Consider the following 15,077-nt stretch of genomic DNA (forward strand, 5'->3'; position numbering starts at 1 on the left):
CTGCTGACATCTTGATTTTAGCCCAAGGGGACCCATTGTCAACATCTGAACTCCAATACTCGAAGACGCTGAGTTTGTGTTGGTTTTGGGCCACCGAACTTGTGGTTCTTAGGAAATGAAAACACTAGCTCTGTGCCCTTTGGCAAATGCATCCGCCGTTCTGTGCCTCATTATCTCCACACGTTAGGTGTGAGCGTGCCATGGGAACTTCCTCAAGTGCCAAGTCTCGTGCCTGACAGAGGGAAGGAAGGCAGAACGTGGCCCTTTCCAACATGGTTCTTACTTTATCGCCGGCATAGCTCCACCTGTTAGCTGAGGAAAAGAGCTTTGTACATCTGAGGCCATTTGAACACAACTAAATAGACCATGAGGAAACCAGTCTTTCCGTCTCTGATGAACATTTATATAAATGCCTATAAGTGAATATACAGTATGTTCTAAAACAGACAATATTGCAGAGCGCACACTCATGTACACACACATGGCGCACGCACACGCACACACACACACACACACACACACACGGCACAAGTCCACAGAAATCCACAGGAACATACAGATTCAAATGTCAGGGTTTTTTTCTGGTGCAGGGACTTTGCTGAGACCCCTGACGTCCAGAGGATGGAAGAACTGTCTAGGAGAGCGTGGCTTGATGCATAACCACTTTGGAAGCAAAACAAAACTCCTGGAAGCGTCACACCCTGAGATTCTAGACTCCCAAGGGAGTTCCAAGCCACTGATAGCCCCTGGTGGCCACAGTTCTGTACAACGACGGGGCTGACCCCTGCTCAGGGAATAGGCTGGTAGCTCCCTCGAGGAAAGCACAGGGCTGTGAGGGGCCCTTCTGCCCACAGCCCCCAGACCCAGCTGCCCACTGCCTGCTTGCATCGTGTGGCAGCATCCGGCATGGTGCCATTACCAGCGAGTTTTGTGACAACAGACTATCACACGCGGGGGCTATGCTCAGCCGGGAAAGTCTGAACCCACGACTTTCATTTATCTTCAGAAACGAAAGAAATCCACCGATAAACAAAATCTCACACAATTCCATAAAGCTGTAAAAGGAGTGTTTTTACAACAGCGATGGTAAAAAAAAAAAAGTGGTTTTTTTTTTAAACTTTTAACAGATGATAAACATACCCGTGAACACACTGCCTGTGGCAAAACATGTTGGATGAAACATGGTCACACATTTCTGGGCACGTGTGGGTGAGCGAATGCTCGTCAGATGGTGTAGCTTTGAGTCTTTTTTCGTGCAGCCATGCTCTGATGTGAAGGGAGAGACACAAACTGGGCCCATGCAGCTGAGAAAGCTCTGCTTACAAGGATCTCACTCTACAGAAACTCAAAATCGCCAAGGACAGCACAGATGCACCCCCAGATAACTCGGACTGGGGGCCACCAAAAAAGCCCAGCAAATGCCTCTTACATGGGAACACTCACCCTGAGTCAACAGACTTCCAGTGGGGTTATAAAGGTGAAATAAAGTTACAAAAATTGGAGCTGAGGGTTACAGGGGAGGTACAAGAGAAACAGGTGAATGAAACTGGGTGATTTTTTTTTACCTAAAAATATGTGAGCAGAGAGAAAAGAAAAAAAAAGCATGATCTACGTTTAAAATTCGGTTGAGTCATTGTCAAAGTTACACTTTTCCCATCTCGACAGCACTTTGTCGTGACGGCGTCACAGAAGGATGATGGCTGAGTTACTCCATTGATCCAGGCAAGCGTCGGGAAAAGTCTTCTACAATTTACTCCGAGAGTCTTGTTAGGAACAGCTGTTTCCGAAGCCATCTTCTATTTTGGTGCTTTCGAAGGCTGGCACCCAGCAGGTTAAATCAGTTTTAATGGCAAGAGCATATGCTAGGCGTTCTCAGGCTTGATGTGAACACACGGTTTTATGAAATATTCTACTTGTCATTTTTCTCCCCTTGGACGGCTCCCTACCCGCGTTCACACCGCCTCCCTGGCTGGCTGCAAACCACAAAGAAGCCATGATGAGCGTAATTTGCACCAAACGCTATCTCACCCAAGAGGCTGTAGTTGATACGCTTTCTCGATTCACTCATTCCAGGGACTAAAACCCACACATTTGGGATGGGAGATAGGACGACAGGATGCAGGTTCTATCAACCTATTATCGGGGCAAAAAACAAAGAACCACCACCTGCTGACGTCGGCATTCACATGAGGGGTACAGAATCGAAGGGCACCCNATATATATATATATATATATATATATGTATATATAGTCATGGGACGTGGAGTACAGTGCGGGAGTGGAGTCAAGGGAATTGTAAGATATGTATGATATTGGGGGGAAATGGGACGGCGGATTTGGGGAGGAGGGTTGTCACTTCGAGGGGTAAAAAGTATAACTAGTGTGCTGTGCTGTACAGCTGAAACTAATTCAAAAAACTGTGTATTTCACAATAAATAAAATAATAATGACGATGATATTCAACACCCTGGGAATGGATTGCACCCAGATATATAGTTACAGCTGGCCCTTGAACAACGTGGGTGTGAGCTGTGCGGTTCCACTTACATGCGGATATTTTTATTTATTTATTTTCAATTGACTCTTGCCGTTTAATGGACCAAATTTCGAGCGTCCACAGGCAGCTGGGACTCTGCCTTCGATGAGGGTCCCATTAAGTTATCCTCGTATTTTCAACTGTGTGGGTGGCTGGCACCCTTAACCCCTGTGTTGTCTGAGGGTCAAGTGTACACCTCTTCTACCGATGGATAGCTAACCAGGCCAAGAAAAGGAACTTGCCAGATTGTAAACAACAGTTTCACACAACTGGTGATGAGCAACATAAGGTTATTCGGAGTTTGAAGAAAACGATACAAGCCTATAAAGCTTTGTTTTGCGTTAAACAGACAGTTACGGCTGCTGGAGGAACAGAAATTATTGAGACCATTAAGCCACTGCCATTGAAACAGGGCAGAGAGCTACAATGGAAAGCGTTAGCTTAATCTGAGGATTTTCTTCCTCAGATGAAAAACACACCCCTGTCGCTCCCTATGGTAAGGAATTTGGAAACCGGTAGTTTCACTGGGTTATATAATTTGGGTAAGCATTCTTGAAAGAACCTGCATCCCTTGAGGGTGGTTTGTTTTTTGGGTTTTTTGTTTTGCTTTTTTTTTTTTTTGCGGTTTATTTTGGTGTCGCTAAAAACCCTGTAATGTAATTATAGCCTTGTTGCTCAGCACTTCTCTGGCCTCACCCCTTATTAATCATGTGTTCCCCAGATGTCTGTGGACCGAAAATGGTCCATTATCATAAGTTAAAAATAAGAACAAAAGACAGGCTTGGCTCACNTTGAATAAATGTAGATTTTTGTACATGAATAAATGAATAAATGTAGATTGTTGGAGCAACAATTAATATAAGACCAGGTGTTATTTTCGGGGAAACATGGAAGAGCTTTTCACATTTGAGAAGTGTTTCATCACCTCTCATAGCTAGAAGGAAACATTGTCTTTTCTTTTAGGACACTGGATTTAATGTTTCATGGTGAACTTGATTGCAACAAAATGTGACAAAGGGATGACATTGTGCAAAGAGTTGCAGATGAGACATGGACATAGTGTCATGCATGGATGGTATTTCTAGCAAAATAGCAAACCATTGCTAAGATATGCAAATGCTTCTTAAACAAACAAACAAGCAAAACAGGAAGTCACTATTGGCATGCTTTTAGGATGGTGTGATAAGCTCAGGTCCCACCCTCCTTCAGGACCCAACAGTCTCTTTCTCACCCTGACGGCTTACGTCTGTGAAGAGTCACCCATGAAAGCAAAACGCCAGCGCCATCCCGCACTCTCACTCGGAGCAGCCTTCCTCAGACGCATCAGCCAGCAGCGGTCATCTGCTCACCTCTGCCTACACAGCGGCTGCACAGCACTGTGCATGTAACTTTCCTAAATAACGCATTACTGTGTAACTACCTCCATCACTGTGATTGATGGACACGTCTCATCGGCAGCCGCTAAGCTACTCCGGGACCTACCGGGCCTTCGGCGGGAGGATGAAGCAATGGGTGAACCGGCGCGTGAAATGCAGCCTGGGACTCCATCTTTTAGAGACGCTGTGATCTATAAACCAAAATAAAAACAACTCTCTCCACGCAGGCTGTAACCTCACGAGAATACGATGGAAACACCTGGATTTAATGTACAGGAATGCAAGTATAGAGTCCCACGGGTCTAAAATAAGGCTGGACATAGAAGACGGCTGGGAGCGTGCAGCCTGGCAGGGCCGATGCCATTCATATTAAAGACACTGGTTTATTTATTTAACCCATGTGGACTATATCCCGCACTGGGGACACGACTGGAATGCAAAGAAAGGAAGAGACAATCAGCATCCTACTGCAAACAATAATATACACGGAGTCCCTTTAACATGGAGACGGAGCTGCCGTCCCCGAGGACCGGCCTGGCCCATCTGACACCTCCAACCTGCGGATGTTACAACAGGACACAGTCACCTTAGGATGGGGCCTTAGCAACACTGTGTCCCTAAGAACTATTTGCAAAGGTAACTAGAAAGCAGGTATTATGACTACAGGACGGATGACTCTGGGCTGAAAATTAAAAACATTGTTTAGACTCAGCGTCACTGTGTCACGTTATCTACACCAATAGCAACGCCTTCCTTCTGTGACGTCATTGCCCCCCTTCCCTTTCTTATAAACACCCCTGGCCTTTGTGGCCTCATCGGAACACCATCCGGGCTTCTGCCTGAATCAGGGCTTCCCGGAGAGCTACTCTCACGGATCTCCAATAAGCGCTGGGGGCCTCTCACTTTGAAAGTCCTTTTTAAAGGTAAGCGAACACGATGAAGGCCGCCCAGGCCACCGCTGAACAGAAATCGTTGTGTCATCACTTCCAGGTGTAAGAGACGGTCTCCAGATGTGCACGTGAAGCTGTTAACAAACGCATGAGGTTTCGCGGGCTGCGTGCTGCCAGCCATTGAGACAGATAACAGATTCTCTGTCCCCATCTCTGCCTCGGGGGCAGTGTGACCCACCTCCGGGTAGCTTGCAGACCTACCCACTCCTCGCTTTTTTTCGTTTCCAGCACTACGAAAGAGGGTGAGTGGTTAGCAGAGAGGAAAGATGGAAGAACAAGAAATCGGGCAGACCCTGCAGTCCCCCCGCCCGCCACCCGCCTCGACTGCTACAGGACCATTTCCTGAGCACCTTGTCCTCAAAAGGCTCTCCTTGTGTATGCATCACCACGCTTTTGTGCAAACGGATGCTGAAACCCTTTCACTAAATTGCATGGGGCTCCCTAGGTCTCCCGCGAGCGCCAGCCTCACCACGCAGCCACCGGTGGACCGTGAGCTTCGTCACGGTAAGACCCACACCCCCTGTTTATTTTTACCTCTGGCCCGCCGCCAGGGACACAGCGCACTCTCTATTTCTAAATCAATGAATGGATGGCAGTGCTCCACTCATTATCCTGTCACACCTTTGGGGGCGAACTCTGATTTCCTGCGTCCCTGGCCATCTGTGAAACATCCATATAAGAGAATCATGAGAGGACACAGGAAGCAATTTGTCACTTTAGGCTAGCAGCATCCGGTGGTCACATGCATCTCTATGTCTTGGGCATCTTGCCTTATTCAGGTGGTCCCCACTGTCAGGAACAACAGGGTTCCCCTCTTTACATGGTCCTCTCTCGTCATCCTCCCTTGTGGTACCTTTAGCCCACATCCACTGCCGATCGGGGAGGGCACGGTAACCCTTCGTGCTCCCATGTCCCTTGAGGCACCTCATCTACGTCTTTGAGAAATGGGACACATTTTATTATGATCTGGTATGTTGATATCTGATCATAGGTACATGTGTACAGTGTACCCACAGCAATGGGGGAGTCAGTATCTGGGTCACGTCAAATATCCCCAGTGACAAGCACAAGGCCTGACCCGTGACACTGGTGTCTTAGCTGACGCTGTGTCCAAATGAAGCATCAACTCAAATTGCTGCTGTAGGTTGAGGCCGGCCAAACAATGGCCTCCCCGAGATGTCCACGTCTTCCTCCCCCAGAAACGGTGAATGGTGAATACGTTACCTCCCGTGGCAAAAGGGACTTTGCAGATGCAATTAAGTGAAGGGTCTTGAGATGGGAAAACTACGTTGGGTTAACCGGGTGGGCCCATTTGTACAGACATCCCTAATTTATGGTAGTTCAACGTACAAGTTTTCGACGTGCAAAAGGGATCCGTATTCCGTAGAAACCGGCTAAGCTATCATGTTACGGAGGTTCAATGCATTTTCGACATACAGTGTTTTCAAATTATGATCGGCTTCTCCAGACGTAACCCTCTGGTTAAGTCGGAGAGCGTCTGTAGTCACTCGGGTCCTAAAAAGAAGGCGGAAGCGAGGCAGATGGGATTGTGGGAGCAGGGGTGAGAGGCAGAGCGGGATCTGAAGACACTGCTGGCTGTAAAGACGGAAGAAGGGGCCAGGAGCCAAGGGATGAAAGTGGCCTCAAAAAACCTGGGCAAGTCCAGGCCACGGGTTCTCCCCCGGAGCTCGCCTAAGGACCCAGTCCTGCTGTCCCCTGGATTTCAGACCAGTGAGACCCATTTCGGTCTTCTGGTCTCCAGAGCGATAACTTAATAAATCTGTGTTGTTTTCAGCCAGGAAATGTGCGTTTGTTTGTTACTGCAGCCATAGGTTACAGATCCGAGCCTCGCAGAGGGGTTCTTGTTTTACTCGGCCACCTGACATGGGGCTGTGTTTGCGAGTATGGGAAAGGCCCTCCTTCTCACGTTTTGACCTAGAATGGGTGCTTTTAAGTGCTGCGGGGACCACGCCAGAAATGGCCCCTCTGGTCACCGGACCTGTTCAATGGCTGGGACACAAGGAAGTCCTTCATATTGCAAAACGACAGGAGAACACTGCCAGAGCTCCAAGGTGAAGGAGCAGCGGACCCCGGGGGAGCTGGGAGGCCCGAGCTTATCCACACTGTCACCTTTATAGATGCTGTTGCTTCCTCCGTGCACTTCCCCTCTGGTGCTCACTTCTTCCACGTGTGCCCCTTGGTCGGAGGTGAAGTAGACGAGGGTGTCGTTCGCCAGGCGCAACTCCTCTAGCACCTTCAAGATCTGCCCTGAAGGGGAGAAAACACTCCGTGTGAGACCAGTCACATCTTTACACAAAAAGGGGAGGTGATATGCCCTCAAGGACGCGTCCGTGAGTTTCTTCAGGTAGGAGACAATGACCTTGGACACGGGACCTCTCTCCCTTGCTGATCCCAACAGAGGGTGTGATGTCACAAGGACTCCCTGTGGCAGGGAGCTTGGCCATGACAGCAGAAGCGATTCAGTCACAAGCGACATCTACTAGCACCATCCATCTGGACTGCTAGGCCTCAGGGAGGCCCGGTAAAGGATTCCACAAGAGTCAGGCCCATCCGTCACGAGCCACTTGGAGGAAGCTTCCAGAAGACGCAGGCCAGATGGTGGCCATCGCCAAATTGCGGCATGGTGCTGGGGTGGTACAGAAGCCCACTCGCTGTCCCTCTTGGCTGGGAAAAAAAAAACAAACCACTGATGTGCCCCTTGTACGAACCCCTCTAGCCACAGATACTTTGTAATGAACGACCTCTTTTGAATAATGACAGCGGACATCCAAGTCTAAACTCGCCCGTCATGAGTATCGAGACGCCTCTGACTTTCCTTTTTCTTGAACGCGCCTTCCTTCCCCAAAGTTCACGCTGTATACGATGCCTAATTACAACACTTCAAACTAATAACAACATCAGCACCGGTTGGAATGATGACTACCACCTACTGAGCATAGTCTATGTGCTAAGGACGTTACCCCATGTTCTCTCGTTTTGACCACACTGAGCCCTATGAGTCAAGAGTTCTTTTTTTTTTTTTGGTCATCCATTTTACAGAGGACAGCAACCATACTCTGAAAAGATGCATGACCTCCTGAAGGTCACCCAGCTTGGAAGTGAGAGAGCCAGAAAGGAAGAGTGAAATCGGATTCCGAAACCGAGGCTCTCAAACCCTGTGTTGTCGCGTGGAGGGACTTGACGGGAATCGTAGAGGAGTAAAAAAATACATGAAAGGGGGGAAAAAAAGAGACACAGACTGAGCTGCCCGTGGAGGAAACGACATGGCTGCCGCCTCCTTCCCACTCATCCAGGAAGACGGAACGTGAGAAGGGGTCTAGACTAAACAAGGGCGGGTCAGCGGCCGGCGGGAGCTAATGTGCTTTTCTGTCTACTTCTACGTATGCCTAAAATTTTCCATGAGGGAAAAATACGAGCTAGTTGAAGACTGAAAAAGGGGATGAACGTGGACTGTCTGACTGGAAACCTATCACCAGCTCTCAAGCCAGAAGAAAATGATGGTCAAACTGGAGGTAGACAATTTGTCTTTTCCACACAGATCTATACATTCATGGTGCTGGTCTAATGGAATAAGTCGATAACTGAAGAACTTAATACGTTAATGCACACACAGCTACGCCGATCGGGATAGTGGCGTCTGACTCCATTGGCTGCAGTGTGACTGCTAAGAGCTTCGAAGCCTCCCCGCCCCTCTTCGCCTCCCACCTGTGCCCAAGCAGCGAATGAGGGAGCCTGAGAATTCGGTCCTTCTCTGTCCCTGGAGACGCAAACGGTGCAAGCCTCTGCCCGCATGCCACAATCTGCATCCACTTTCCAGCTCTGCCCACCAAGAAAGCAGAAGCAACCTCCTTTCCCATGTCTCTTACGCCGTGTGCAGACCAGCCTGGGAGCAACTCTGCTCTCCCCAGGAAGCCTCATCACGTGAGTCATCAACCTAGTCACAGCCACGTGGTGTGGGTGTGGCATCGTTAGTGTTGACACGGGACCCAAATCTGCGGCAGTGTTCACTGCATCCGTGTGGGCCAACCACAGTAACCGGAATTCTATGAGGACGAAAGACATTCTGAGTTATGGGTACATCCCATCCCGCAGGGAGGTCGTACCCCAAAGCAGACAGGCCCTCCGCCCCAGGGTTGTACCCTCATGTGCTTGGCCCAGAAAAGGGGACAAGGGATGTAGAGCCACCTCTCCGTGGAGGCAGCAGAGGAGCTTTCCGATGCAAAAGCAAGGGCTTGTTGTTTGTGGCAGCACATATTTTTGCTCTTTCATTGCAAATGCCACGGGCTGTAGTACATGCAATCCTTCTCAATTTGCTAACTCATAAAATAAACATGCCAAAAAGCCACACCATCTATATAAAGTCATACTGGGAGCCATTTTAGGGATTTGTCTCCCGTGATCAATCGGTATCCGGCAGCTATTTATCGTGGTGGTGTTGACGCAGCTAAGCAAACTTCACCTGTGTACTGGGGCTTCCAGTGATCTGACTCTGATAAAGATAGAAGCCCTGCCACTTGGAATATGGTAATTAGTTTAATGAGCTGAAACAGGAAGAAGCAACAAGGCTATGATAGGACCTTCCTTATATGCTGAAGGAAAAGTGCCCCCCTTGGGGCTCATATAAAAATTTCTAAGTAAAAATAACACAGACAAAGGCAGGTAGCAGGGTATGGATGGTTTTACGTCCCTGGGTTGTAGTTAATATTTTGCAAAAGGGCGTGGAAAGATGCACCTACACTGCCAACGAAATGCACCTTTCCTACATGTGTAAGTATGGTAACAAGAAATGGCATTTTAAAAAATGTGACTTCTGTGATAACGTCTGTGGATACAAAACCCTGCCCACAGAAAATTAGAGCAGGTTTACTGACGACTGCCCCAACCTTGGACGCCACCAGGATGTCCTCAGCAGGTGATGGATCTATAAACTGTGGTCCATCCGGACCACGGACTGTTGCTCAGCGTTAAAAAGACATGGATACCCAGTCACACATGGACTTGGTGGAACATGAAATGCATATCTAGAAGTGGACGAAAGCCAATCTGAAAAGGCTCCATGGTGTGTGGTCCCAACTCTGTGACACTCTGGAAAACGCAGAACTAGGGAGACAGTGAAACATCAGGGGTTGCCAGGGGTGACTGCGGAAGGAGGGTTGAGCAGGGGAAACCCAGAGGATTTTAGGGGCAGCGAAACGAGTCTGTGTGACACTGTCACGGTGGGTACCTGTCATTGTACATGTGTCTAAACCCACATAATGTGTAATTCAAACAGTGGGCCTTAAGACAAAGTATAGATTTTAGTTGCTACTCATGTATCAATGTGGGCTCATTAATTGCAACAATGTAGCGCACTGATACAAGATGTCATAAGGGAACTGGAGTGTGGGAGAAAGGCAACAGAGGAACAGTTTCTGGACTCTCTACTCAAATTTTCTGTAAACCTAAAACTGCTCCAAAAAATAGCCTACCAATAAACAAACAAACAAACAAACAAAGCTGTCTTTCAAATGCACTGTTGACTCCAGACTTCCTCATCCACGCATTCAACGTGCATCTAGGAAGCACCTACTCGCCGCGGGCTGTGAGGTAATAGCAGGGACACGACACAGTATCAGGACAGCGCTCCCCCCCAAAGCCTCCTGGTGACATGTTACTTTTGTTCAAGCCAGCTTCATTTATTATATACATTCCTTCTACTAAACATATATAGCATCCTTTTCCATTTTAACCCTCCTTCCTTGATATTTCCTGCACCTCCCTGTACTTCCATGGTAACATCTTAACCTTGGCCCCATCCGTTTTTCTTATTCATTGCCTAGAGTGCTAACTTTAATTGTCATTTTCATCCGAAGCATCACAAAAAGCCGGGGCTCAGATTCATACAAGTAAATCCAGCTGAAGCCATCATACAAGTGGTGGAATATTTGGTTCAATCTGTGGAGAAATTGCGAGGTTTCTCATTCCCTTTTAGTCCTATTCCCCCCACCCCCACCCCCTTAAACAACACACTCTGAATCCTATACCATTTAGGTCTGAAGGCAGACTCTCATTTGTAAAGCCCCGAGCCCATTAACCATTTAATTTTTCATAAGATTGATCCTCTAAAGGTCTCATGCATTTCTGTCCTAAAAATTCCGAACCGAAATCTCCCAAGGGAAACACACGGCTCTGGATTATTCTTGCTTTCAGAGCAACGCACTGCAAGTCGGAGGTCCGCAAATATTATTTTTCAGGGAGACTCGCAAGGTATAATGACACCAATTTATATAGGATGATAGTTTTGAATTACCGATGGCAGGAGGCAAGATAACTTAGAAATGAAATGCTTTATTTCCAAAGCCTTCTCGTATTGTTCCCCCGAATGAAACAAATACAGAAAATAAGCCATTTCAAGAGCAATTTGTTATTTAACTGGACACAACGAGCGCCAGCTTCTCAGAAAATGAGAACTTCCTGACCCGACGTGCGTACCCCTAAAGGAGAAACACTGGGAAATACGAAATTTGCCTCCTTGTTGCTGCAGTGTGGAGGGTGGGTCACAGAGAAGTCTACGTCTAAAGACGCCTTTCATCCCAGGTTGTCGTTCTGCAAACACATGTTAAGCCACTGCTGAGAGCAAGGGCTATGATACGCTACCCAGGGCAGGGAAGGGTCTTGCCTGACGGGGGCGCTATCACCTAGAACGGAGCTCAAACTCTGGCTTCCGCATGCTGAGTGATGACAGAAGGGTGGCTTCCATCCCCACGAATGACAGCCGGAGGAGAGAAAAGGGGCTCATGTTTTGTCACAATGTACAAGCAAGTGTGCCTGACAGAACCTTATGGCGGAGGGGTCACGGAACCAGCTTTTTTGAAGTTCTTTCCTAAAAGGATAAACCGTGCCCTGACAGCCCTGGGTGAGTCCACATCAACTCACCCAACACCCAACACCAGACCTTATCTGCTTGCTGTCCTACCCCAGGCACCACTTCCATTAATTTGGGGTTCCTCCGGTATTATTTCACTCACTTCCGCATCGCCTGGGTTAACACGACAATTTCGCTCAAAACACGTTGAGAAGACAACCCTAATTATTTTCCAAACAGCTACCGGAAAGTAAGTCAATGGGATAATAGGCCCCCGGAGAGGCTACTTTATGCATTAATTTATGCTCTTTTTTTGTGTTGTTCTCCTGGTGGACTCAAACCAATAATCAAGACAATGCATTTAAAATATAGGTTCCCTAGTACATTCATATTATATATACCGGCGCCTCTCAAATTTTAACAGCCTTATTTATCTTCTAGAGACCATGCTACAATGAAGGTTCTTGTTCACTAAATCTGGAGTGAGGTCTGAGACCCTGAGTTTTCGGAAAGCTCCTAGACGATGCCTGAGGACCAGGACCTTAGAAGAAAGGTTACGTGTCAGTAAATGTTTAAGCAACATATAAGAAAAAGAGACGGCGGGCATGGTACGGATTTCAGGAGCTACACTGATAATGAGATTTAGCTAGAATTTCAGGCAACCCAATGCATCAACTTGTGCGCACAGTAAGTAAACACAGTGAGGATGCCCAGGCTTGTCGGCAAGCGGAAAACTGTACGACGGACAGGCTGTCATTTTGGAGATGGTCCTTTCTTCACTTTCTTGGTGTCTCCTTGTTCATCAGCTCCTATCTGAGTGCCTGTTGTTTCCGGGAAATCCATCCTCACCCTGTGTTGTACCTGATGGTCATAAAAACGTGGCGATTTCCTTCACTGAACCCATCGTTGCTCTAATCACAGTGTCATGACGCGTGAGTGCTCTCCCTGCAGCACCATCTGCTCCCACCATCTGGGGTGCTCTCAAGTCCCCACCCAGCCATCTTCTTGGAGTGACAAGAGCTTGCTCTTTCTCCTGCGTGTCGCATTTCCTGGAAATAACGTGAAGAACGCCAACTGGTTCTCATTCTCACGGGGCACACCACTGCTTTCCTGTGCGAATGATACCCACACACCCAGGAGAACGGCGGGGCGTGTCTGTTCAGTGGAGATATGCGTGTGTGTCTGGCAGAAGACAAGAGTCGGCAGGCCTGCGAGTCTGAGGAAGGGACTCGGGGTCAGTACCTGCGGTCACTGCTGCCCGAGGGTCATAAACAGCAAAGCCGGATGGTTAACCTCAGCAGCGGGCAGTCAGGCCGGCAGGAAATGTTTTGAAAGGGTAGCGCTCAGAGTCAACATATGTCTTCCTCATTCTGGCTGCAGCTATGCCAGTGGGTTTCCTGCACTTGACTGTCTTGGGAATTCTGCTGAGACATTTGGACTCTGGGATGGCCACCAGCTGAAACTGCCCAGGGAGGGTATCCGGGCTTTGTCACACAGAATAAGGAGGCTATTTAGATGCTCAAGGGCCCATGTCTAGCATCACAGCCAGTGCAATGCTTCAGGAACAGACCGGCCAGAACATACAAGGTTAGACAATTAAGTTCACGAACTCATCCTAGAAAAGTGTCACATACCTCATTGCTGAATATCACTACGGTCACCTTCTAAGTCCTCTCCTTGGGAAGTTATGCACCGACGCCAGTGCCTAGTCCACCCTTCAAAGCAATTTTGGAACTCTTTTTCTGGACTGGCCATCAGAGCTGTTGTCGTATTACCCTTGATGTCCTGAATGTCATTAAAATATCTTCCTTTCAATATTTCCTTTATCTTCAGGTAAAGAAAGAAGTCATTGGGGGCCAGATCAGGTGAATAGGGAGGGTGTTCCAATACAGTTATTTGTTGACTGGCTAAAAACTCCCTCACAGACAGTGCCGTGTGAGCGGGTGCACTGTCGTGATGCAAGAGCCATGAATTGTTGGCAAAAAGCTCAGGCCGTCTAACTTTTTCATGCAACCTTTTCAGCACTTCCAAATAGTAAACTCGGTGAACTGTTTGTCCAGTTGGTACAAATTCATAATGAATAATCCCTCTGATATCAAAAAGGGTTAGCAACATGGTTGCAACAAGTTTACGAACTTAATTGTCAGACCTCATATGACGGGAGGCATGACTTTCCACTTGAGCTGGGCTGTGAGTAGAGAATGTCCAGAGACGACGGGCAACGATTAAGGAAACTAAAGCCTTCAGAGTTCTCTTATTTATGATGCTCGGTCATACCATCTATACTCATTTTTAGTTTAGGACTAGATTTCTTCCGCACCAAAGTTTACCATCTATAAAGCTGCAGATACAGAACTGAAAATGATGCTTCCTTTTGCGTACCCCCTTGCACGTTAATCACAGAAGCAAGCCCTCCTCACCCCTCAAATTACAACTGGACATGCTGACGCACACGTCAGCACGCTCCTCTCTCAGGATGGCTTCTAATCAATGTGGCTGTCAGTCTGCCTTTCTGCAGCTCTCGTGCAAAGCCCGCTTAACTAGGGTTGACATGCTGACATTACCGGGAGACCTCAATCTCTCTGAAGTAATTCAGCTTGTCGTCTGAGGTCCTGAATACCAAGGCTAAGGGTAGACAGGCTATTCTACAGAGCGTGAGACCCACAGGGGGCTTCTCAAATATATGATGAAATCGTAATCACAATATTACAAAAAACACAGAAATGGTACAAATACGTGTTTAACTTTGCACCATAGACATTTTTCTCATCCACGATTTTTCTACTCAGTGCAGTGAGGACATATGCACATTTTAGGCAAAGATGTTAGACTCCTGTGGGGAAGGGAAGATAATAATGATGATGATAATAATAATAATAATAATAATAAACAGTTAGCATTTGTTGCCCTTCTCATATGACAGGTACTGTGCTGAGTCTTCTACATACATGACTTCATTTCAATCTGACTGACTGATTCAACTAATTCAAGCAAGCAGGGGAACTAGATCTACACAAGGGGTCTGCTGCATTCCATTTTTTGACGAGGGGCCCTGCCGTTAAAACAACAGGGATTCAGACCCAGCCCTGACCCCCAATTTTGACCTCACCTTTCAAATATATACATCGGTACTCAGGGGAACAGTATTTGAACCTGGCTTTCACCCAATCTCTCAAATCCCAATGCCTATTTTTCTTTCTACGCCTTCAAATATTTAACTAGCAGATTAAACATGCTCATTCCGAGTGGCTGAAGGTGGCAGAAGTTCATCCAAAGCACCCCTGTTGCACCCATATCTATATGCTCCTGTTCTCTGCACCCACTATTTCATTTTTTTTCTTTTAAAAAAA

At 47.5% G+C, this 15,077-nt stretch overlaps 1 protein-coding gene across 1 annotated transcript in view; it reads right to left on the reverse strand.

The window, feature by feature from the left end:
* STS (steroid sulfatase) overlaps positions 1 to 15,077 on the reverse strand; it is a 170,851-nt gene that overhangs the window by 36,883 nt on the left and 118,891 nt on the right. The window contains exon 7 of the mRNA XM_019624647.1: positions 6,862 to 7,130. Within this exon, the coding sequence (XP_019480192.1) occupies positions 6,862 to 7,130 (269 nt within the window). The remainder of the gene's footprint in view (positions 1 to 6,861; positions 7,131 to 15,077) is intronic.

Source organism: Hipposideros armiger, unplaced genomic scaffold (assembly GCF_001890085.2).
Source record: "Hipposideros armiger isolate ML-2016 unplaced genomic scaffold, ASM189008v1 scaffold_598, whole genome shotgun sequence".
NCBI classification, from domain to species: domain Eukaryota; kingdom Metazoa; phylum Chordata; class Mammalia; order Chiroptera; family Hipposideridae; genus Hipposideros; species Hipposideros armiger.